Genomic DNA, 26,427 nt, shown 5'->3' on the forward strand with positions numbered 1-26,427 from the left:
GTTTTAGAGTGGCAGGGAGGCTATTCCAGAGGGAGGCCCCAGCCAAAGACCGAGATCTACCCCCAGCTCATTTCTTTGAAAAATGACTGACCCTGAGGGAGTTGGAGGTAGAGGAGCGAAGAGCTCGAGAGGGGAGGTATTTGCGGAGGGATAGCTGAAGGTATTTTGGACCCAGGCCCCAGAAATCTTTGTGGACAATGCAGAGGGTTTTGAATGTAATCCTTGCATCCACTGGGAGCCAGTTGAGAGATTTCAGAGCTGGAGAGATACAATCCCAGGGCTTGAGGCCAAGGAAAAATCTTGCAGTCCTGTTCTGGATTAGTTGCAGAGGGCGGAGAGTAGAGGCAGGTAGATTTAGAAAGAGGCTGTTACAATAGTCCAAGCTAGAGAGAACAAGAGCTTGGGATACCATGAGCTTCTGGGGGAAGGAGAGGAAAGGCAGAGTACTTCTGAGGAGGTGCAGTCGGAAATGTGACTTTTTAGAGACCTCAGAGATGTGGGCGGAGAAGGAAAGGGTGGAGTCAAAGACGACCAGAGGTTCTTAGCCTTGCAGGTGTGGGGGTAGGAGGAGAACCAAGGGAGGCCGACCAGAGAGTGAGGGGAAAGGATGGTGAAGGTGTGCCGATGAGGAGGATCTCTGTTTTGCTGGCATTCAGACAAAGATCATTGGCAGAACACCAATCTTGAATGGCAGTTAGGCAATCAGAGATGAGAGAGGGAGAGGAGGTGGCAGAGGGCAGCCTGAAAATGAATTGAGTGTCATCAGCGTAGCACTGGAAATTTGAGCAGAAAGTGGCAATGCAGTGGGCGAGAGTTGCCAGGTATTGGTTGAAGAGAGTATTGGTAAGAGGTTAGACCCCTGGGGAACACCACAGGTAGAGAGAAAGATAGATGAAAGGAAGGTCCCAAGTTGGACCGAATTGGCGGAACGATCACAGGAGATAGAAATTGATCTTGTTTGCTCCACACATTAAAATTCAGAGGTGTTGCGTTCTGAATCCAGCTGAACTTTTACCTTTCCAACAAGGTACTGCTTGCAGTGATGAAGTGTCACATGACTGCCTTTACACCACAGAGCAAGAGACCAAAGGCAGAATCAATTTGAAAGACACTCCTTTGAACAATTCACAAGGGGAGCTGTTTTGTGATGGCTCCTGTTTCAAACTTCCGGATGGTACATCCACGGCTGCTTATGCAATCACCACAGGTTTCCAAAAAGTTACAAAATGTCTGGGTGAATGATAAAATCCCCAAAATAGCTGAACGTTTTGTTCAGAGTTGTATGATCTGTCTACAGCATAATATAGGAAAGTGCACATCGACTCCTAGGGGTAGTTTTGGTCCACCTTCTGTCCCCTTTGAGGTTATACACTTTGATTGCATTGAAATGGAGCGTTGTAACAATTACAAATATGTATTAGTTGTTATCTGCACCTTTAGTAAATGGGTTGAATCCTTTCCTGTTAAAGATGCCACAGCAATGACAACGGCGAAAACCATGCTTAAGGAATATTTTCCTAGGTTTGTTTTGCCAAGGGTCATCTGGTCGGACAACGGTCCACATTTTATCGCTGCTGTAATTCTGCAGATATGCGCGGGATTACAGATCGATAAACGGTTCCATTCGGCTAGCCATGCTGAAAGTGCTGGATTGGTAGAGAGACACAACGGCATCATAAAGAACAAGCTCGCTAAGATGCGTGCCGGCACCAAACTGAAATGGCCAGATGCCTTACCGATCGTGTTATCATCAATGAGAACGACCCCACAGACTAAGACTGGGCTCTCCCCTTTTGAGGTGGTTATGGGTAGGCCAGCTAACATTTGTAACATTCCTAAGCCGAGATCTTTGAGGGGCATTGAACATGTACTTCTTTCTGATTATTGTGGCCAGTTAACTAAAAATCTGTATTTGATTTATCAACAGGTGCGAGAAGCCCTCCCACTCAAGTACGAGGGCCCAGGTCACAACATACGGCCTGGAAGCTGGGTGCTGATCAAATCATTTGAAAGAGCATCCTGCCTCGCACCGCATTGGACGGGCTCACATCAGGTTGTGTTGGCCACACAGACAACTGTACGAGTGTTGGGGCGAAAGCATTGGATCCACGTGTCACATGTCAAGAGGATTCCCTTCCCTTTGCCACACGATATAGAAGACACAGAAATCCCTACCTGCGCTGCTCCCAATGATCACGTATCATCGAGCAGCATTGAGAGTGCTTCGGAGACTCTCCCTGAGCCTGTGGGGCCTGGGGAAACAGCCGCTTTTTCTCCACACTCTTCTACAGATCCTTTTTCACTATTGTCAGAGTCTGTCACAAATTCACCACTTCCATCAGGAAGCAATGACACGTTGTTCGCAGATCACAGGAGTCACAAGGTACGATCTGCGTCCACAGAGCTAGACTTACTGGACGGTTCAGCTGTGCCACCAGGAAAAAAATCATTGGAGGGCTTGTCTTTTGACCCCGTTCTTTTTGCACATAAGGAATTCTGTTGGCTGGGGTTAGGGAAGAGCTAAGAAAATGCGCGATCAGGAGTTCGCCAGCAAATAAACTCTGGAGTGTTTTCGTTTGAAGAAACAATGCCTGCAACCGCTCCCACTCTTACGGAACAAATAATTGACTGTGTGTCCATTCGTAACAGTGAACAATCGAATGCGGGGTCCCCGAAAATGTATTGTTGTCTTGTAATTATGTTAACCAGCTTCACAATAGTAATTGCCTTAGGATTTTGGTATTTGGAAGAAGTACATCCGCTTGAAATTCTTTTGCCCACTGAAAATGTACCTACTGCTTCTACACCTTTTGTGCATCTGCACACTCTATCTCCTAGTGACTCTCAGCACAGACAGAGTTACCACAACAACCCTTTATTACTCATTATGAATGCAACACATGCCATTTTTAATAGGTCTAGTTGTTGGGTCTGCTCGCATTTAACGCAACACAGAGATAAGGGGTTGGACTGGTATATTCACCCTTTACCTCTGACTACAGCATGCTATGCTTCTTTAAGGGCACTATTCTTTGGCCGATGGAACAATAGCATCTCGGGGAACTTTGATGGAACGAATTTGAATGACTTCGAGAAACGAGTTCTAACGCCCCTGGGATGCTCACTTTTTGCAAATAGGAGCAAGCTTAATGTTGGCCTAATAGTTTTCTATTAGGCCTTCTGATAGACTGTCTCATCCTTTTCAATCTTTAATCTCTTTCAAGATGGCTCCTATAGGCAATATGGATGCCACACCACCTTCCTACACTGTTAACCACAGCCTCGATTCAGTTTCTTTCTGCATACAGAGGAATGGTACTCAGTCAAGGGGTGATTTCAAGGGCTGCGCCAATGTTGCGAACTTGACCAGTGAGGACAGACCTTTGTATGTAGGCGAACCTGTGTACTTTGTTTGTGGTAATGAAGCTTTCCTATGGCTACCTAGGGATTGGCAGGGAACCTGTTATTTAGGAATTCTGTTACCCGGGGTATTCATAGCAAGCACCATAGAAATCTCTAAGGCTCGTCCAAGGCGGGATGAGAATGGCGATACTTCAGCACAGGTTCTGGGTGATGTAGCAAAATCCTTTGTATCTGTTTGGGGGCAAATATTAAACTCTGATGATATCAGAAGACTAGCGAGAGCACTGGAGAGGACCATCAACCGGACCACTGACATACTCTGTAACATGACTTTAGAACAGAAAGTGATAAGGTTAGTGGCACTTCAGAACCGGATGGCATTAGACGTCATCCTGGCTGAGCGTGGTGGAGTATGTAAATTAGTAGGGTCTGCTTGTTGCGTTTTCGTGCCAGATTCCTCCCCAACCATTTTTAAGGCAATACAGAATCTGCACATCCTTAGTTCAGAAGTGCATGTTCCCGAGGGAAACTGGGATCTTAGCGCTTGGTTCTGGGACTTCTTACGATCTTGGGGATGGAAGCTACTTTCAGCCTTGCTGATTATTTTGGGTATTCTGTTGTTTTTCTGTTGCTGTATACAGTGTCTTCCTGGCATATGTTCGATGTTAGGAGGATGTTGTGCACAAGCGATGGGAACATTGGGACGAAAGGTACGCACCCCGGGGAAAATGATAAATGAATTTGTGTTGAAAGAAATCTCTGACCTTATGGCGATCGATATCTCTTATGATAGTGATTCAGGGTGTATGGACATTGAGACGTGAGTTACTCGTAAAGTGACTAGAAGTAGTTTAGCGCTTAGCTTAGGCCAAAAGGAGGGTTTGTTAAATGGGAAATCATATTGTGCCTCCTTTCTAATATATATTGGCCTAAGCCCAGTCGCTCTGCAAAGAAAACCGCGTTGCAAAGTTCCGATTTAAGATCGATTTCGCCGCAATTTCGGGATCATCCGCCATTTTGATTTCTGTTCAAATATAACTCTGTGTTATAAAATGGTGGACTGTGTTTCCAACTTGTAACAAAGCCTTCCCGACCCTTGCACCTTAGGTAAATGTTTAGACTGTCCGCGGGCCGAATGTTTAGACTGGATAAAGAGACCTTGTCCCATGCCTGACTTGTGGTCCTAGGATTGTCTGCACCAATAAGCCTCATCCACGGACATACATCGAAACAATGTAAAGCAAATATCGAACAACGTGGACACTGGCTGAACTGCATTGTGAAGAGACATGTGCTAAGGCTTACTGCTAAATCCTGGAATACACTGTTGCCATTGTAACTTGTTTGAATGTAAACCAAAGATAATCTGTCTGCATATTATTGTATAAGCCATAAGTGAACTCGGCACAAACTCTAGACCATGGATTCTGAACGTGCAGAGGGGCTGGACATTATTACTGAAATTGTATAAATGCATGAATGTCTAGATGTCCAGTACCTCTCACTTCTCACACTGAAAGGCGGGTATTCGCTGTGATGTACTGAGGGCCAGATAGCTATCTGATTTGTTCTTTGGAAACTGTGCAGTATTAAAGATCTGTGAATCTTTATAAGCCCGTGTTTGGTATATTTCCTTTTGTGGTACTTAGTCTCGAGATCTCCTCTTGCTTTTACATTGGGCTTATTCCGATATAAATGGCTAATTTTCAGAATATCGTCGACAGCTGAAATCTTTCAGGACGAGGTTCACAAGGTAATTCGACAAAGCCCGAACTGTCTAAACTACTCGCACGACATCCTGGTTTTCGGAAAATCCACTGAGGAGCATGATGCTGCACTCCACCGGGTATACTCAGCACTTGAAGCAGCGGGGCTGAAACTGAACAAAAGCAAGTGCAAGTTACACAAGGGCTCACTGAGATTTTTCTGACACATTTTTTCAGAAAAAGGCATGTGACCGGACCAGGACAAGGTAGTGGCGCTCAACACCACGAAACCGTAGAATGTGTCCAACCTATTCTCTTTTCTCAGGCTTGCTAGTTATTGCTCCAGGTACCTGCAAGACTAGACCACCATTAGTGCGCCCCTCTGACAACTTACAAAATGTGACCGGGCAATTCAGAGTACACAGGAATGTCAACAAGCCTTTGAAAACATCCGCAAAGCCATCTCCAGACCAGAAGACATGGCATACTTTTATGCTGACAGTACCACGCAAGTGGTTGTGGACGCTAGCCCAGTCAGTTTTGGTGCCATTTTGACATAACGGGACCAAGACAATACACACCACCAATTCAAAGTGTCATAGGCCAGCTGAAGCCTCACGCACACAGAGCAAGCTGAGAAAGAGAGCTTGGCCGTTGTGGGCCTCTGAGTATTTTCATATGTTTCTATGTAGCAAAGCAATTACAGTTGTTAGAGACCACCAGGCCCTCCTGGCTATTTTTGGCAACCCAAAGGCTAGGATACCTCTGAGAATTGCAAGGTGGGGCCTATTGCTGCAGGATCACAACTTCACCAACCAGGGAAGGAGGCAAGCCCGGCTGACTATTTGTCCAGACAACAGATGGGACCGGAACGGGCGGGCCCGTCCATCGCAGATGCATAACTCAATTATGTGGTGCACCACAACCCTTCCCCGTGGACTGGGCCACCCTTAGGAGCGAATCAGAATGAGACCCAGCCCTGCACATCATCACAAGGTGTCTGTCCAGGGGGTAAATGAAACTTTCCAGGACACAGGCAAAGAGTCAGGCTGTGGCCATGCAGGATGATGTACGCAGCCTGGAGCTGGTGCAGGAGGAACTTACAATGGTGACGGATCACATTGTCATGAAAGGATGTAGGGTTGTGCTGCCCAGCATGCTCTGACAGCGAGTTGCACATCTCATTCATGAGGGACACCGGGGGGTGGTGGCCACAAAATGGTTGCTACGGCACAAGGTCTGGGTCCCCAAGCTGGAAGCCATGGTGGAGGACACGATCCAGAACTGCACCACATGTCGTGTCGTAGCACCACTGCCTCACCCCAGTCCCTTACACATGTCTCCGCTCCCAGAGGGAGGGTGGGGGGACCTGACCATGTATTTCTTCGAGCCACTGCGTGACGGGTCACACGTGTTAGTGCTGATTGATGAGCATTCCCGTTTCCCAGGTTCCCGGCTAATTGCATCCACCTCTGCCACCTGTGTCATACCCGTGCCGGATCATATAGTATCCCCAATGTGATCAAATCGACAATGGACCTCCATTCACTAGTCAGGACTTTGTGAACTTTGCAAGGTACATGCAAGGTACATGGGTTTTCAACGTAGGAAGATCACACCACTATGGACACAAGCCAACAGAATCTCGGACCACTCCATGGCAAATATCAAACGGTCTCTGCAGGTGGCCAATGTCACCAACAGCCCATTCGAACAGACCCCATACCAGCTGCTCGGGCAGTGCCGGCACACCACCACAGGAGTGTGTCCGGTGGATCATCCGTTAGAGAGAGCCGTCCGCACTCGACTACTGCAGGGCCCGATTGCTCATCCCCAGAGCCTGCTAGAACAAGAAGCCAGGGCTTGTGACCAGGTGGAAAAGGAGAAAATGAAGGACAGGGTGGATACTAGCAGGCGAACCAAGGAAAACCATGTAGAAGTAGGGGACCAGGTGGTAGTGCGCCAGCCTTGAGCCCGAAAAGAAGGATCCCACTTTTGGACTGGAATGGCTGGTCATAACAGACGAAAGAGGAACAATGCTGACAATTTAAGGAGGTTCTCACAAGTCAATCACCTGAAATGCCTCGCAAGGACGTGCACCTGTGGTATCCTACGCTGGCTGACTGGTATGGCTCAGACTCCAATGATTCTTATCTAGGGGATGGAGAGGTGTCTGAGCATGAAGGGGAGACAGCCAGACTAAGGTTTGGTCCTGAGGAAGCACCGTCAGGACAGGAGAGACGCCCTCGCATAAAACCCCAAAGACTGATTGAAGAGATGGGGTAACAATGTTATCTTAGGTGTTAAAAAGGGGGAGATGTGATGTTGTGCATTGGTGCACAGTCCATCACTGTTATTGGACTAGTGGAGGGGCCACGTTTGGGCTAAAGAACATGGGACGTGATGCAGGGTCAAGGAGGGGTTCCGGGCACAGAAAGTTAAGTTACAGTAAAGAATAAAGAAGGTTGCACGTAAAGAGCTTGTGTCCGTGTCTACATTCTTAGCAGCCGAGCGATCCTCTGTTGCTGGTGTGTGGTTAGGCCTTCACAGTAGCTAAATACCACTCATTGCTACTCTCTTCACTACTACATGTACACAATTAATAAATAATTGTTCTAATTCATGATGTCAAATCTATGCTTGTTGAAGCGATCTCCATGTCACTATGTCACCAACTACTTTCTGTCCATTCTTCCATTATAATTTTTTATTATCAACATATGTCCTCACTGGCATTATTATGGGTGGGTCTGTGTGTGTGTAAGATATTTATTATTTCAGTCAATGTAGTTGCTTAGTTGTTTAACGCTGTTCTTGCTTTCCGTTTTTGTGCTCACTTTGACTTATTATGTTACTGCTTCCCTTTCCAATAAATATTTAATGTTTTCTCGCTTTCCTTTGCTGCATTTTTCACAATTATTACTGTGGATCATTTTGCTTATTTCCAATGATCTTTGCGCCCCTTGGAGCTCTTGTAGGAGTGTATTCATTAAACTAGTAACCCCTTCATTTAACAAATATGACTACTTCAGCAGCGTTCTATGTCAAAAGACCATTTTATTAAAGGCGAATAAAAAAAAAGATTTAGAAAGACCGCTCTGTGACCGCACAGAGCGTTCTTTCTAAATCGACACACGAGTGCACGCAAGGGTTGACAGGCATGCCAGGACCCGTAAGCAGCCACGAGGGAGAAACGGGTGTGCTCATGTGTCCATGTGTGTGTTGGGTGTATGTGTTTGTGTGTGTAATGGGGGGGCTTTGGAGGAGAGCAAGGCGACAGGGGTTGAGGGAGCATGGTTTCGGGGGTAAAACCCCTGAATTTTAGCAAATGGGTGCAAGAGAGGGTGGGGGGGTGGAGGGTGGGGTTTGTAATTTTTTCTATTTTTGCAGGCCGCCTAAAATTGGCTGAAAAAAATCGGTCTTTTGGTTAGGCAACCTACAAAAATCGAAAAAATTACACTGAACCCTTCAGCAGTGCATGCTGTTGCTTGTGGTGTGCCCCTTTAAGGGCCAGTGTGATGAGGAGGTCATGTGTCGTCTACCTAGTAAATGGTGGACCCTCCTGAGCATGTGCCAGACAGAGCACGGGCCCATTGCAAAAACTTCTGGTGTGCGTGTCTCTTTGTATGCGTTGGGCCTCACCATAACGGGGCCCACCACATTGGTGACGATGTGGAAGTTTCCCCACGTGTGCCAGCATCTTCCACCTGCTTGCCACAGGCACTCCGCTTGCCGGCCTGCACCGGCTGATCCAGAGCACCCGACGTGTGCTCGCACTCGTCGGTGGATCAGGCGAGCATGGCCTCGCTCTCTCCCTACTCCCCCCCCCCTTCCCCCACGGCCTGGGCTGCTTGCCGTGTCTCGGCGCCGGGGATGCCCCGAGTTGAAAGAAAACAAAAACTGGACATCTCATTTGATGTGCATGCCCAGTGGTGCGAATGCTACATGCCACCCAGAAACTGGAGAGCCGGCTGCACTCTCAATACTACATGCTACTGTGCACTTGGCAGGGTTGCAGCTCCTCAAGGGAGTGCTTGTGTGCCCAAACAGGCTGCCACCACCCTGGAGGTTGGTAGCATGAGGTCTCACAGGGTTGCAGCTCCACAAGAGTATGTGTGCGCCCTGGGACCCCACCAATGCTGGTGCATCAACACTGGCCCATACACCTGCTGTGCCCATACTGGACAAGCTTATTGCGTCTCTGCGATGCTGGCTGTGATTCAGCAGCATTGAAACATGGTGGAAGAAGACGATGCACCCACAGTTGCCAGGATGCCACGTCCATCTACGCACCTTGCCCCACTACAGGAATTCGACATTGCTGTGGCCCGTCGTCACTGGGACCCAGATGGATCGCCTGGGTGAAGAGACTGGACATGTACTTCAAGGCCACAGGTGAGGATGATGATGAAACAATGACGTCCATGCTTTACTCGGCTGGTCTGGGTGTTCACATCATTTTTGAGACTTTCCATCCATTCAAGAATATTTTGAACCCATGGCGAATGTGGACTACGAGAGGTTCCTCATGAGGACTGCTGTACAGAAGGAAGGGGAGTCTCTCGACACTTTCCATAGTAGGTTATGAGGCATGTCAGTGGCGGGCCCTTGGTCTGACGTGCAGCATGAAATGCACCAACAACTTATACAAGACTGCTCGTTGGTCAAAATGAGACGCCAGATAATGCACAAGCCCGGAATAATGCTTGTACGCATTTTAGAGCTGAGGAGATCCCACGAGCTGGTGGATGTTTGGGAGGACAAAATGTGTTTGCCAAAGAAGGGTGTTAAAGTGGAGGAAGCATGCGCTGTGGGGAGGCAGCAATTTTAGAGAGGAGACGAGCACCAGCCATGGACCAGGAAGGAAGAAAGGGTGGGGGAGACCACCTCATGCCTCAATTGCGGTTATGACCTGACCCATGCCAAGGAATGCCCAGCAAAGGGCCACGTGTGTGGATGCTGCGGCATAGCCAACCATTTTGCGTGCTTCTGCAGGGCGCCGATGACACCAACGCACTCGAGAGGACAGGTGTCCCTAAGGCCAGCGGCACAGAGATCACAAAGCAAGATAACCCAAGTGGAGCAGCCCACGGTGGAGGAGGACGTTCCTGGTGAACAAGAAGACGACGAAGAGGATGTGATCTTCATCATGAGCGTGTGGGTGCTTCAAAGATCAAGGCGACGCCATCCCAAGTGCATGGTCCGTATTTGTGACTCTCCAGTCCCGGCGTTGATTGATAACGGGGCATCAGTGAGTGTCATGGCAGATGACCACTACCGACAGCTACACAATGCACCACCCCTGAGTAAGACAAATGTATGCATTTTCACATTCGGTGGGAAACAACCATTGCCCCTAGAAAGTGTGTTCGTGGCCCGTGTCTATCATGAGGACACGTCCATTAGGGCCTGTTTCTTTGTCACCAAGGTGAGTGAGGTGACACTGCTGGTGTGAGCCGCAGCTGGGGCACTGCGGATAGTAAACTTCACGTTCAGAGTGTGCCACTGCTTAGGTTTCGTTACTAAGTAGACTGAGACTCACGATAAGTTGTACGTGATTCTTTATTTTATTTCTTGACGGTTACTTATAAGTAGTCCAACATTCTGGTAGCAAAGCAGCGGTTACCTCACCCCTCTGCCCAGTCCCAGTTCCTCTAGGTTAGTCCGCTAATTGGAAAGTTCCGGCACAGACTGTCCTGGTTATGAACAACTACCACAGTGGAGGCGGTCTGCTTAAGAGTTGACCCCTTTCCTCTGCCCACAAACCCCTTTCTCTTCAGCAGGGTCACCTGCTCCCTCATTGGCAGCATTCCACGTGGCACTGGCCCCTGGCTTACCAATGTCCCCTGCAATCTTCGGCAGACTCACATGCTCCCTCATTATTGGCATTGCGCGTGGTAAATACTGGTCTTTCACTGTTGCCTCTTCCGGCCATGAGTTTAGGCTTTGTTACCTTGCTCACAATGCACTCTGCTCTGCTCCTGCTTCCATTCACATCGGCCCTACGGTACCGTCTTCCTGGGCAAGCTAATAAGCCCAGACAAATGCCTCTTCTGCACCGTGACCTGCAGTCTCCTCCATCCCTCGCGGCACAACTTCCTCCTGGCGAGCCTCGTCCTCCTTTTTATAGAAAAAAGACAGAGTCAATTCATTAACCCAACTCTGCTTTTCTCCGCATCCGCACCCTCGCTCACACCTGACAGTCCTTCATTCTAGTAACTGTTGTGCTCGCCCTGATTAACCCCTTCCTGTCCTGCATGCCACAGACTGTGCTCCCTTGGTTTGCACTGTCACTTCCTCACAGAGTTTATTTGGAGGACATCCAGACCCTGCTTGCCATGTATGCCATTGTCTTCACAGGAATTGGGAAGCTGGCGGGTGACCCTGTGTGGCTGCACATTGACAGCACGGTCCAGCCCGTCGTACTGAAACATTGGAGATTACCATTCCATCTGAGGGAAAAGGTGGAACAAGAACTGGACAATCTAGTCAAATTGGACATCATTGAGAAGGTGGAAGGACCGACCCCGTGGGTCTACCCCATTGTAGTCGCAAGGAAGCCCAAACAGCCCTTCACCATATGCATCTGTGTGGACATGCACCTCCCAAACAGGGCTATCCAGCGGCAGAGACATATAACACCCACCCTGGACGACCTCCTAACAGACCTACTGGGTGCACGCTTTTTTTCCAAGTTGGACCTCAGGTCTGGGTACCATCAGCTGGTGCTGGATCCTGAATCTTGCTACGTCACCACATTCACTACACACAGGGGCCTGTACAGGTACAAACACCTGAACTTCGGCATATCGTGGTCCACTGAGATCTTCCAAAACATGATCAGAGGGGCACTAGCTGGACTGAAAGGAGCAATTAACATCAGCAATGATATAACGGGGTACGCTGAATCAGAGCAGGAACACTTGGAGAGACTGGAGAATGCCCTGACGCACATCCAACATCTAGGTCTCACCCTACACCGGGACAAGTGTGCATTCATGCAGATAAAAATAGAATTTTTGGGATTCGTGTTCTAAGAAGGGGGCATAATCCCCACCCTGGCTAAGTGGACATCTGCGAAGCTTGTGCCCCGGTGTACGTGTCAGATGTGCACACCTTCCTGGGGATGGCCACGTATTGTGGCAGTTTCATACGGAACCTGCCCACCTTAGTGGTACCGCTCAGGAGCCTCACAAAGAAGGAGTGTGCATGGAGGTGGACTGCACTGGAGCAAAGTGTGTTTGATGATATAAAAGGGGCCCTGACAGCTGATGATACAATGACAATTTTCAACTCGGAGAAGAATTTGGAGATCAGCGTGGACACCAGCCCATTTGGCCTAGGGGCGATACTAATGCATCCCGATGTGAGTGGCTCTGATCGACCAGTGGCATTCGTCAGCAGGGCACTTTCGGTTGACCGAACAGTGATATTTGCAAATTTAAGGAAAGGAACTGGCAGTGCTATGGGGCTGCAAGCACTTTCATCTGTACATATTCTTTAAGCCAGTGAGGGTCAGCACCGATCATAAGCCCCTGATACCGACCATGACTGGCTCTTCCTCCAAACCACTGGGGAGAATAGAGAAGTGGCTACTCGCCTTGCAGCAGTATGATATTGAGCTACTATTCCGCCCTGGGAACACCAATGCAGTGGACTGTCTGTCGTGCCACTCTAGTCAGGGAGGAGGGAGTCCGGAGGAAGTGGAAACAGAAGAATATTTGCACAATCCAGCAGAATTGGCGACCTGGTCTCCATGTCCACTGATGACATTAGAAAGGCTTTGGCCGAGGACGAGAGCTTCAAGATACTCTATGCTGCTCGGACCAAAGGGGAGTGGTGAAGAGTCCTCGAGAAACTGGACAAACACATGATAGAGGCAAGGATGGTGCTGGAACAGATCTGGTGAGTGAGGGGAGAGCTCACGTTCATGGAGGATGGTCTTGTGTTATGGGGCTCAAAGATGGTAGTCCCCTGGCAGCCTCTTGGATATGTCACTGAAACTAGCACACAAAGGACAACAGTGAGTCGCCAAAACCAATGTGCATCTCCGCTTGAAGGTGTGGTTTCCGGACCTGGAGGAGCGGGTGGAAGAATTTGTCCACAGCTGTCTGGTGTGCCAGGCGGCGTTGCCACACCAACGGGAGCCACGCATTGAATCAATGGACAGGAGTTGTGTGCCATGGGGTCCATGCACATAGACTTCGGTTCGACTTACCGGGACAATACCCCGAGGTCGAGTTCGTCAGCTCCACGTCCCTAGAGGATGTTATACCAGCGTTGGAGAAAGCATTTGCCACTCATGGCCTTCCGGTCGAAATATGCTCTGACAATGGGCCCCCGTTCTAGGGTCGAGGTTTCTCAAAATACCTGTGAGACCGTGGTATCGCGCACCTGAAAATCATGCCGCTGTAGCCAAGGGCAAATGGAGAAGTGGAAAGGCTGATGCGGACATTGAACAAAGTTTTTAGGATAGCCCATGGACAAGGAGAGTGTGAGAAGGGAGGTCTGTATCAGTTCTTCTCTGAATATTGGACAACCCCCATTGCTCCACTCGGGCGTGCCCCACGGAGGCGCTGTTCCACGATGGCCGAGAGGATTTTTGCCAGACCACTCGCCACAGGCAATTGGGGTTATAGATGATGATGCAGTGTTGGCGGAAAGGAGAGCCAACAAAAGTGAGAGTGATCGGGGGAGGTTGTGATGCGCGCATCTGGAGAAAGGGGACCGGGTGCTAGCGAGAGCAAGAAATGTGAGGGGGAAGCTGTCCCTGCCCCACGAGCCGACCCCACTCAGAGTGATGGATATGAAAGGGTCAATGGTGACCGCATCGAATGGGAACACGACTGTAAGTAGGAACTGCTGTTTTTTCCAAAAGATGGGACCGTTGTCGGAATCGATTGGCGAACAATGCCAGATGCCTGAGCATCCACTGAGGTGGCTGATCCTGGACATGGAGGATACCAGCCCGGAAGGCTCTGCAGCCTGCAGCAGGGAAGAGGGCCTGACTGATGGAGGGGGTATGGACTCTGCAGAAGATGATCCTGGTGGGCAGAGGCGCTATCCTGTCCGAGAGTACCACAGGCAGCTCACCTACCTGTGTGACTTCAAAGTAGATCTCCCTTGATCGCTGACATCACCTGGTGGTGCAGTTATTGTGGTGTTGTTGTTGAACCTATTTGTTTGAGTTATACAGTTGGGTTGTGTGACAAATTAAAACGTCTTCTATTTGTTGTTCATTTGAAATTTGAAAAAGGAGGAGTGCGGTGTGGTCCTTTAGGGGCCAGTGTGACGAGGAGGGCACTTGTGGTTTGCCTAATGGGGGTACCTGCTGGGCATACGTCAGACAGAGCACCTGACCTGTTGCAAGCACTTCTGGTGTATGTGTCTCTTTGTATGATATGGGCCTCACCAAGACGAGGCCCACCACATTTCTGGGGGATTGTTGTCATTCACGGCATGATGCAGTGTAAGGCATGGCAATCCGGGCATTTCCTGGGTTTCTGTTCCTGGAAAACACATCAGATGTTGAATGCACTCAGAACGTGCCCAGCAGTCATCAATAACAGTGACCACCATCTACAAACATGGTTGATGTAACTATAATGATCCCTAAGAACTCTACCTGCTATTTTGTAATTCAACGAGTGGGCAGAATCAGTTAGGCTCGATGTTTCTCAGCTCACATCAAAATGTGATACAACTGGAGATGCTGGCAGATTCTGTAGATGAAACGGAGGAACCAGTGGAGTGAAATTTCTGCTTTGTGCTCTGCTCTGTTTAGGGAATCCCCATCAAAATGGTACATAGGCGGGAAAACGTACAAAGAGCCTCTTTCTGCATGTTTTGTCACCTCTATGTAATTTTCCAGATCAGCGGAATGAGACCTTTAGTACATTTAACTAGATTGCTTGATATACTTGTTTTGCATTTAGACATTTATCAGAGTACACAATGTGTTTACCAGCTGTTATCGGTTTCCACTGTATGTGTCCCTTCCTTGCAATCAGAGTTTGGTTATGCTGTTGGCCATTAACATTCACTTGCATCACAGTTCCTGCATTCAGATGACATGGTTACATTGGAGAAGTTTCTTTCCGTCCTATCTCAGTAGTAAAGTTATGGTGTGTTGAAATAGGCCTGCCAAAAAAACCTTTCCCCTGAAACATGAAAGAAGAATAATCCATTTCAGCCAAGTCAAACTCGCTGGAAGTTCGCCTCCAGTTCAGAGCCGCATCAGCAAGGCATTGTGGGTATGCAAATTAAACCACAAGCAAGCATATTGCTCCAGGAAATTGTCTCTTTTACAGAGCAGTGCTACTTTATAGATGGCTTTACCAAACAAAGGCAGATATTTCTCAAGGCTTCAGACAACTAAATACCTGTTGTCACCCTTACTAGGGATCCTCAGTGCAGTATAGTGTTAACAGCCTTGTAGTTGGAACCGTATAGTCTTAACAGCCTTGTGGTTGGAGCCTTGGGGCATGTTTAGCAAACACCAGCAAAGTTATGGTGGGTTTGAAAAGGCTAGGAAAAAAAACCTTTTCACCTAAAATATGAAAGCAGAATAATCCATTTGAGCCATGTTGCACATGCCACAGCGTCACCTAGTAACCATTGCTGGAAGTTCACCTCCAGTTCACAGCCATATCAGCAAAGCATTGTGGGTATGCACATTATCCCAAATGCAAGCCTGTTGCTCCAGAAAACTATTTGCTTTGCAGGGCAGTGCTACTTTCTACATAGCTCATACATCTTACTGCAGTAAACTTTTCCATGTGTTTTTAAATCAATAATCATTGAGCCAATGCCATTGAGTAGTTGCAAGGAGGTAGGATAAGTTATGATCAGTGAATTTCGGCACAGGAGACGAGGTGTATGAGAGAAGCCACTTAGCTTAAGATCTGAAAAAATGTGTGCACGAACTGGTACTAATGCACTATAGACTCTCATGGAATTAAACAATTTCAAAAGTTTCAGGTCTTGAGAGATCTCCAGAGAGGTCAGTGAGGTGGTTGGCATGAAGGTTTAGAGCGGCAAACCTTAGCATCAGGGTGGAAGAGCTTGGAGATTTCGGAAAGTGCAGGTCCATGTATTGTGGACATGGCAAAGAGTATTAAAATGAAGGTTCCCCTATTGGGAGACAATGTAAGCTCTTCAAGGCTGAAGTGACATGGTCAATTTTTCGTTGCTCACAGATAAATGTTGGTTGGCGACAACAGTTTGAAGAACCTCTATAAATATGGAGTCCTGCTGTGGGGTGGAATGTAAAAGGATCTCTGGGTGAGTATCATTTTTTCACGAGAGTGGGGTCACTATAGCAGGTCTGATTTTCCTCTGTGCCATCACAGAGCACGAGATGAGTTGTTGAGGATGGTCATGAGCGGAATCATGGCAGGCAATCTCAGAGTACCTACTGTGGCATTGCTAATGGTGGATAGCGAACCAATTTGCTTGGGGTATGTGAGACATTTTGTCACATCATTTTCACTGGCTGGAGCGAACTCTTCAGTCTTGAAGTGTGATGCTGCAGTGATGGAGGGTGGTAGCATGTAGGTCATTTTCTAGAATATGTTGCACTGTTAGTCAGCTGCCTAAGCACACAAACCACTGGTTCCCTGTCGCGCATCGAATTTCGCTCAAAACCTTAGCCTTAATTTACAAGGCCCAGAATAACCTGGCACCTGCTTATCTGACCAGCAGGTTCCCACAGCATGTTGTGCATAGACCGCTGAGATCAGCCTATGTCAACACAATCTCTACTCCCAGATTTAAGCTACAGTCTGCTGGGGGATCTAGCTTCCCAGTCCTCGCAGCCAAACTGTGGAACACCACCCCCTCCACACTCAGGTTAGAACCCACGTTCCACTCCTTCAAAACCAACACCAAACTCTGGCTTCACAAGCTTGATGAGCGTACTATTTTTTTAAAAAAAAAATTATATTTGTATTTTGTTTATTTGTATTGCGCACCCTGCCCAGGGGCATCAGGGGGCATGTTTGGAAAGGTAGTTACAGATAAGTGTTACATAGATAGGTACAAATTACATTTTATAGACATAGTTACATCAAGAATAAGAACATCATCATAGGTGCCTCGGCAGCACTCTAGCACTTCTTTCCCTGGTCTTTATCTTCTTTCTCCTTCTCTCTCTCTACTTTAGCCTCTAGTTTCCGCTATACGTTGGAGTAACTATCTGTAATCCGCGCTGCTATGTCACTAGTTGTATCATTGTAAGTTACACTGTTTTTCTATGTGTAAGGCTGCTCCCTTAGGGGAACATGTTATGCCTGCCTGTAACCACCTTCTTGTAACTACTTGCCCAGATGCCCCAGGGCAATTAAATAAATGCGAAATACAAAGCAGCACATACAGAGCAATGATTGATAGTGGCAAGTGTGGTCTCTTTTTATTTTTATTTTGGTGACATTTTTCCCTCCCCACGCCCTGGCACCGAAAAAGCAGTTGATTTCTTTCCAGAGCTCCATCAAAGCAGAGTGGGCAGAAGAGCGGCCATTTCTGTGTTTTTGAGTAAAGAGAGGGTTTTACTATCCAGTGCTGTTGCTGCCAATAAGCACTAAAACGTAAACAAGCCTCTTCGAAAAGAAGGTCCCTTTCCCCCCGCTGCACAAGGCCTGCCACTGGGCAGCTGTAGCTTTTCTTTTACAACACAACGTGTTGACATATAGGGTGACTAATCGGGTATCAAGCAACATGATGTTGAGGCGCAGAGGGACCTGCCAGGCTCCACAGGCTTTGCTAAGTACATGGGTTATTTTTGTTCCTGCCTGATCTCATCGGTTGCCATACCAGATTCTAGTAACGCGATACTACATCGAGACAGCGCGAGCGAAGAGCAGCTTAGGAAAGAGAAGAGGAACTGACGAAATCGCCCTGCCCCCGGCTCGTGCAATGTGCGGTTTTATGTGCACCTTCGGTAAATCATTGTAACCTGCAAACGGTATATATTAAAATTCATAATCTGTAAATCCTAACCGAGGTAAGACTCTTCCAGGAAGTGAAGCAAATGGAAACAATGGGGAGGGTTCCAGGTTATGCACTTCATTAAGTATCTTTATTGTGGATTGCTCTGTTCCCTGCTTGTCATCACGGTGCTGTGAGCAGTACTGGGCTGGACGGCTACAGTTTAACATTGAGTAGGTTTACCTCAAAGTTGCTGACTGAAAGTCGTCCATGAACACAGTTCAATACCATATATAGATCTGTTTGCCCATCTACATTGATACCGTGATTTCATTCCAGTTCCTGGATGCTGCGAAACACTATTAAAATGTGGCTCCAGCACGTGATGGGTGCTACCATCCTTTCTTCCAGTTGAGGGATGTTAATCTATTTGGTTTTTAGTTTGCTGAAGCGACATACAGCGTGTACTTGTAGCTGTTTTTTAGTTACTTGCCCAGGGCCATTTTATTCCCTGTGGCCATTCCCACCCAGTCCCTGACCTCCTCACCCCACCCCCCAGCCCAAAACAACTCCTCATTGGAACTCTTTGAGCTCGCTTTGGTCAAGCCTTACCATCAAACTTTGCAATCAAAGTGCCTGCCTGTGTTTTCTCTAAGACTTCTTCTGCGAGTTAATGACTTAATTGTAGCTGTAAACCTGCTACCAGTGTATTACATATGTCTTAACCAGGTCTGCCTTCAGCCACTCGATTTGAAAGCAAAAGGAAGTCCTTCACTCAAGTCCTAGTGAACTCAAGCATTGGCAAAGCCAATAGTTTTGGCTTGTGTATAAGTATTAAACATTTGCCAGGCCGTGATATTAGAGACCCAGGACTTTCCCATGCTTACACAAAAGCCCTAAGTGTTGGCATGTTTTTTTTTTCCGCATTCTAGGACTTCTAGTCTTGTATTCTTTCATTAAAAAAAACAGGACTACGATTCCCAGAGTGCAAAGAAATACAACAGGACTGGATAGCTTTTTTTCGAAATGGCATGGGGCCTGGTGTCAAATATGCATGTGGAGCAAATAAACAAATAATGTACTTTGCTTTATGGCCCATCGCCCCTGTTCATAGTGTCAGTAGAGATTTCGGAGCATTGCAGCTCGTTGGGTTCGGCGAGCTAATCCACACTTTGTGGTTTGACTCTCTGTGAGTGACTTCAGTTTCCAGACCCTTTCACTGTCAATAAATTCACATCACAAAGTGTTTATGTGCCTAGAAGCTATTCAGTTAGATTTGTGCTTTCTGGAAGTTTTGCACTGATATTGAGATTTTTGCTGCATGCTTTTCAACAGGCAGCTGCGCTACTATCCCAGAATCGGACCAAGAGGAGAGAGTGGCAGAGCTGGACCCCTTGGAAATGTTTACCAACCAGAGGCAACTTGCCAGGAAGACTGCCAATGCAGGTGGGTGAACTTAAAGTGTTAAGTAGTGCGTTAGACTGAATTGCTGAGTATATGACTGTGATTAATTGCCACCTGGCAAGGGTGTGGAAGCCCTGACTTTTTTGACTTTGATTAGGTAATACAATTATGCGGGTAATTTCATCTCTGAATGGGAAATCTGCTAATCAGATTCCCCTGTAATAAACTCCATGCCAAAAGCATACCTGCTGCATCAGTATCCTGATTGACAACACCTGTTTTACCAGTGGCACGGAGCAGGTTCAGAGGTCAAAGATGCCCATTTGACAGCTGCAGTGACAGCCACGTCTCTGCAGTGTCCAGGGATGTATTTAAAATATGCCCCCTGTTCCAAAAACCCTATAATTATGGGTCTGCCTCTTGGTGGCAGAATAATCTTTAAACATAAGTCATACCTGAGTTATGTCATGGTGGGTGGTATTCTCATAATTATTACATCCACATCCAATTTGATTTCGCACATGTTAGGAACTAAGGCAGATGCTTTGGCAGCTTAAGTGGGGCCAGTACACTAGCGATCCAGACATTTCTCTGTGTTACCGATAATTCTGTTCTACAAGATGAAGGCTGTTCGACTCTGACTTATAGGGTGGGAATTGCACTGTGTACCTCCAAAACAACATGGGAGATTTTAGAAGGTCTATTTTGGAAAAGAACACTGGAAATTCTGAAAGGTACCCCGATGCAGACTGCCCACTATGTGTTGTGCTTGCTATCTCTCAAAGCAGTGGCCCAATGGAAATCTTTAGCCTTCCCACTGATCACAGATTGCTTTTCTATCTTTTGAAGTGTGCTATGGGGAACTCAAGAGATACTATTCTATCAATATGGGAAAAGGAATGCTTGGAAATCATCGCTGAAGTAGGTTTTACAGCAGAGTTGCTGCTCCAAAACACTGATGCAGAAAAAGATAAATTATGGGTCGAAGACTAATTTGAAACTCAAGATCAAATGCAGGGGTGGTTGTAAGGCGTTTTGTAACTTTAACAGTGAAGCAAAGTCTTTTAATTGCCTACCTAACTATGTGAGGAAATTAAGAATGCGACTTAATCTGCTGCCGACTAAAGCGCTGTTAGGAATTTGAGGTAGAGCAGAAAAGAATGCTTGTGTTTGCAGATTCTGTGAACTCCCGTCAGAATTGGAAACCATTAGATACCTCTTGGTTGATTGTAAAAAAACTGGCTGAAGTAAGGACTCTTCTTTGAGAGATTTACAAAATCCCACAGCATTTTAGAGATTGATGATTGGCGGCCAATGCTTTTAAGTGGATTTCATGTAAATCTGACATTACCTGTAGTTAAATTTTCCGTGGGAGGTGCTCCCTGTGTAGAAGCTTTTAAATTGGTTTTAATTACATAAAAGAAACTATTATAACTGAGCCATAATTAAAAAAAATATGGACAAGGACGACTTTTTATTAATCAAGGATGCTGTTAGAGAGATGTTTTTTATTAATCACATTTTTTTGTGAATTTTATTTACCTTGTATGATGAGAATTTTTTCATTGACTGCCATTAAGAATTTGTTTTATAGTGTGCATTGATGAATTTGAATCTTTTTAGTATTCGAATTGTGAAGTGAAAGGTTTATTTATAAACCAAATGCTAATAAATAAATAAATAATACATTATGTGTATTCCTCCCAGACAAGGCCCACACCTGTCCACTGACATGACTGTAGCCTTGGGGAATTGCTTCTCTTTGTTCTTTTGTAAATGGCAGGTAACACCCTTTCCCCCAGGACAGCCACTCCACAGAAACCAAGAGGCACACCCATTCACAGAAAACCAGGCCTCAGACCAGGGGGCTGCATTACTAAAGGCCTTTATCCTATTGAGAAAGAAAGGGGGCATAGTTAGTGTAAGCGGAGAGGGATCTGTACAGTTTTGGGAGAGTTCTGCCATCTTGATTCTCACTGCCACTCTTTCCTATCCCCTCCTCTTCCTCTGGAGCTAAGCACTTTGGATGTGACATCATAAGGGCAAAGTTCACACATTTCAAGAGCAGGGATTGGAGCCCTAAAGCAAGCTAGCTTTAGTCCAATCACCTAGGGACCTTTGCCTATAAAAGAAGGGGCCTCCCGCCACTTCTTTGAATCATCTTGAAGCATCTTTGGATCATCACGTGAGATGATTTAATGGAACCCTGCTGAGAGAGTAGTCCTTTCTAGAGTCCTCCAGTTGTGAGGTGAAGGAAGCTGTTCCGCTAACCATCCCCATGGACCATTGCGGGGGATGATCATCTGCTGGAACAGGACCTGCCTCTCTGCCAGAGGCAGGTCAGGTTTCTGCCAGCTACATTATTAGCTGTGTTGGAGGACCCCTGCAGTTGTGTGACAGCCTCCCCTGTTTTTGGGAGCTCAAGAACAAGGACCCATCTTGTCTCTGAATATCTGGAGTGGGTGTCCCGGCAACCTAAGAAGTGACCTGCTGCTGGAGCTAGACCGCCTCTCTGCCAGCCACATCAGTACCCAGGACCTTACTGTGTTTAAGGACCCAAGCAGTTGTATGCCAGCCTCCCCGCGTTTGGGAGCCCGAGAAAAGGAGTCATCCTGCCCTGAGAGGCAAGACAGCAGGGATCTTGTGTGTTTTGCCATTGAACTGCTTGGAGCGTGTTTCAAGGGTATCAGGTAATATTATCCCCATAAATAATGTTGCCATACATATAGTCGCCGGGAAACGGCATAGGTGACGTTATTTATGGGGATAATGTATGGGGTAATTGGGAGCAGGAGTTGCAGAGGTATCCCCCGCCCTCCCAAAAAAAATGAGGTTGCAGGGGTGACCCATGCAGTTTCCATGGGATGATAACGCCGCAAAAAAAAAGGTGCCATTCTTTTATGCCGAAATCTTTGCAGGGATATTATCACATGGAACCCTTTCAAGACCTGTTCAGCAGATTTGAACCAGCAGGACCCTCTTTTGCTGACTTTTGCTCTCCTGATCTTTGCACAGCACCAAGAAGTCTGGTTGAACCCTTTCTGCTCAGAAGTACATAACCTTTTTCAAGAACATTATTGCTTTTTCTTGCCTTTCTCCCCTCATTCGTTTCCTAGAGTTCTGCATCTACTATCTTTGCTAATTCTGTGTTCTTTCCTCAGGAGTGGGTTTTTTTGTAGTGGTTTTCCAGTTATTTATTATTGTACATGGTGTGTTTAATGAAAGTGCACATATTTTTATAAAACCATGATTGATCATTCCTTTATTTTGGACTGCAATGGTAAGTAAAGGAGTTGAGAAGTAATAGGAGATGTCAAATCAAAGGGTGGAGGTAGAAAGACAGAGTGAGAGTTTGGAGGGACAGTAGTACAGTGGGAGGAGAGTATTTTGAGACTGGTATAGTGCAGGGTCAGTTATGAGTGGGTGTGAGAGAAGTTATAGCGACACCGGGTGAAAGAAGGCACCATCCTTTAAATTCATAGAATACCAAGTGGGCTAGGAGAGGGAGAGTTAGAAGACCCCTAGGGAGTCAAGTAGCCACCGTCTTGGGTAAGCTTAGTCCCAGAAATAACGATAGACAGTAGGGCTCACCTGGCTGTAGTACTAACACCCCATTAGGGACACTTTGGTTAGGAAGGCAGAGACAAGGCCGGGGAAGTGCAGATAAACCCCCCTTAAAGACCCTGGTAAATCACAAAGAGCCTTGAATCCAGAAGCCATTCTATGGACCAGTATTATAATAAACACCCTGGACTTGTATCCTAGTCCGCGTGGTTATTTGTAGTGGGCCACCCCATTACAGTAGTTTTAAACAAGTATCAAGACTGTTGCAAGACAAATGCTTCATGGTACTTTTTGAAAACTGGGAATCCTGCGCATCCAATTTCCTTGGTCATTTGCAGTCTAGACAAAGGTATCCATGTCTTTTTATCAGCCTATAGTGATCCCATCAGAACTTCAAAAATAGACATGCCAGGATAGGAAGCGCTGGCATTTACCAAAGCTATACGATAACTGTTACAATCAGCATTTTAAGTGTCTAAATATAGCCTCGTCACAATAAGTAGGGATGCCTGTCTCTTCACCCTATCCAAGCAATCGCAAGGTGCCTAAGTGATTGTTTGGTCTAAAGATCTACAGCAGTCAATTGGTAGTTTCCATATGTGAGCCCCTTCTATTTCCTGGCCACACCCAGAACCACCCCCAGAACATATGATCTAGTTAAAAGAAAAATCAAATTTTTATCTCTATTCCTTTTCCATACTAGGAGTGCAAAGAAATCACTCATCCACGTTAAAAGAAACTCAAGTAGCTTCATGTCCAAATTTGCTTATCCGAGGATTCCTTAAGTTAGGTTTGAAAGAAAGGTTTAGCTATCACCAGCAACAACTCATCTTTGTTTCTATAAAGTGCAGGAAGGAGTGAGGATTAAAATTATTTCCTATTAAATTTAAGATGTAAATGCGTGGACTAAGCACTGAAAGGGGTTAAATCAAACAGGAAAACTCACAGCCAACTTATAACGCTCTGGTATGATAGGGAATGTGGGTTAGTAAGGTGAAACTTTTACAATTGCTTAAAGACCCTGGGCCTTATTACGAACACAATATTACAAGGCCAAATACCGCTGAAATACTTGGCTCATTTACATTTGCCAAGGAGATGGCAGTAAATGCATGTAGGTGAAGAAAATGAAACCACATGTGCACAAAATGGCCTCTAACAGTGTATGTAAGTACACACCTTCCCAAACACACTTCCAAGCACCATGCAGCCCCTGGCAGTTGCAAACTATGACATTCAGGGACTCTTCCTCGACATTGACTGGGAGAAACCTGAGGGTATTCTCCCAAGTAGACCTCGAGAATCCAGAATCTCTTATTCAGGTCGACAGGAAGGGCTGACGCTCTCAGATCCCAACCTTGGGGGTGGACGAGCGAGGGAGGATCACCTCGGTAGGGGAGCCTGGGGTTATGCTCGGGGAAATGCCCCAGGTGAGACGCAGTATTATACCCGGGAAGGAGGAGAGGAGGACGAAATCCTTGAGGCCTTTGTACATCTGCCCCCTTCCTCCCATTGAATCCCTCTTATCCAAAAGCAACAACCCCTCCATATCTGATAAGTGCCATAAGAGCCCAAACCCTGCTGCCCTCAAAAACCACAACTACCGGAATCCTTATTTTCCGGTTTTCTACCTAAGTACTCCCAATTGTTCTTCTCCACGTCCCTCTACTTATTCTTTCCTGAACACCCAGTCTACTTTCACAATACATTACCATTCCCACAATTCCCCGTTCATTTTCCGATAATAATCCCGGTCATTCCCGTTTGTTTCACAAAATGTACCAATCTCATCCTTCTGACTTTACCAATCCTCCTGATATAAGGGTTGTAATTCCATATAACACCTCTTCCCCATCACATCTGTAGGATACTCTGACACTCTAACCCCTTCCCCCTCTTCTGACAGGAACACTTTTCTGCACCACAGAAAATAAGACTAACACCTGAGCCGTTCACCTGACATGCCCCAATACAAGGGCCAGGCAAAGTCAGGCAATTGACCAGAACCACACACACCTGACAGCCCTTGCCTTTCCTCACAGGGATAAAAGGTGGAGCACAAAAGCACAGAAGGAGCAAGGCAGACCGCACAATGCAAGAGCTAACTCAGCATGGCAGTTCAAGACGAGGAGAAAGACGGTGCATACTGAGAGGGTGACAAGGAGAGAAGCGACCTTGCCCTTTCTGACTCAGGCCTGTGAAACCTCTGCAGAAGGAATTGTAAGACCGCAAACAATAGCCACTGTGTGTTGCAGCAGCTGTGAACGGTACACAAGACCCTCCCCCGCTGATTACCAAGCCAGGGAGAGACACTTGTCTCTGTGGTACCAACCTTGACTCCAAAGAGAAAGAAAGCAAGTGGATTATCACAACCGGTGAGTCGAGAGGAGAGTCGATAAGAAACTGAAATGTGTTGAATGAAGAATAGCAAACGGCAAATTTAAACTGTGAAAGGCTTAAAGAGCTATTGATGAAAAAGGGGGAAAACCAGTAACAGAGGAGCCTGGCACCACATTTGTGCTCACGCAGGAAACTCTGGGTGATTACCCGATGGTAGAAACTACCGTAACCAGAAGGCCTTGGGAAAAGGCAAAAAGAGGTCAAAGTGATCATACAGGTGTCTTGTACAATCCTCTGTAAAGTCGAAAGTCTTAGACCGACAGATGATTGTGAAGCAAAGGGAAATGAATCCCGTTTGGTGAAAGTAGTACATGAACAGTGTGTTGCAAAGGTTGTCAGGAGTGAATCCGGGGGAGGGTTGCCTATCAAAGGGGGCAAAGTCTAAAGTCCCGAAATACAGTATGTTGACAAGAGCGAACCTGACCGAGGGATGTCTACAGTGAACTGTTACCCAAAAGTTGGCAAGAATGAACCCGGCAGAGGGAGACCAACAAAAAGGGGTGAAAACTGAAGAATTGTTTAAAAAGACATTAAGATTTGTGAATGTGAGAAGTATTGTAAGACCTGGGGAAGTGGATTGTCCCCCTTGTCATTGGGATCCGAGCCCAACCGAGGGAGATCGAGGGGTGAAAAGTCATCACCCAAACTCTATTTGGAAAGCAACTTGTTGTCTGTCTGTTTTGTTGAATACATCAGGCACTCGAAGTCAAGAGACTTTTATTGAAAAGTGACTTAACCATCGAAGAACCTGCTAGCTGGTACGGAACTGTAGGCTCGAGTATGTGCTGTGCTCAGGAGATTCACCTTCTCCCGTGCTCAAAACGCGGGGAAGGGAAACCCCCTGGCAAAAACATCCTGACTTATTATTTGTGAAAACGTATTTCTTTATTGAAAATCCTATCCCACACTCTTTCTGTAATTAGTTGTAAGGAATTAGGAATCGTTTTTTTTTTAGTATAGGCCTTTTACTTTGACAAGACGCCACAAGGACTGCCTTATTTTTCATTTGATGGTCGAAGCTTGCTCCCATTTTAGATTTAGGTTTAGGTTAGACGTTTTTCCACCC

The 26,427-nt window shown here is 46.6% G+C and overlaps 1 protein-coding gene across 4 annotated transcripts in view; it reads left to right on the top strand.

Moving 5' to 3' along the window:
* The window catches only part of BBS9 (Bardet-Biedl syndrome 9), a 3,505,410-nt gene that overhangs the window by 3,261,548 nt on the left and 217,435 nt on the right, over positions 1-26,427 (top strand). For all 4 annotated transcript variants that reach the window (XM_069613236.1, XM_069613237.1, XM_069613239.1 and 1 more), the window contains one exon: positions 19,329-19,439. In XM_069613236.1, the coding sequence (XP_069469337.1) occupies positions 19,329-19,439 (111 nt within the window). The remainder of the gene's footprint in view (positions 1-19,328; positions 19,440-26,427) is intronic.

The sequence above is a fragment of the Ambystoma mexicanum genome, chromosome 5p, assembly GCF_040938575.1.
Source record: "Ambystoma mexicanum isolate Mex_15411 chromosome 5p, UKY_AmexF1_1, whole genome shotgun sequence".
NCBI lineage: Eukaryota > Metazoa > Chordata > Amphibia > Caudata > Ambystomatidae > Ambystoma > Ambystoma mexicanum.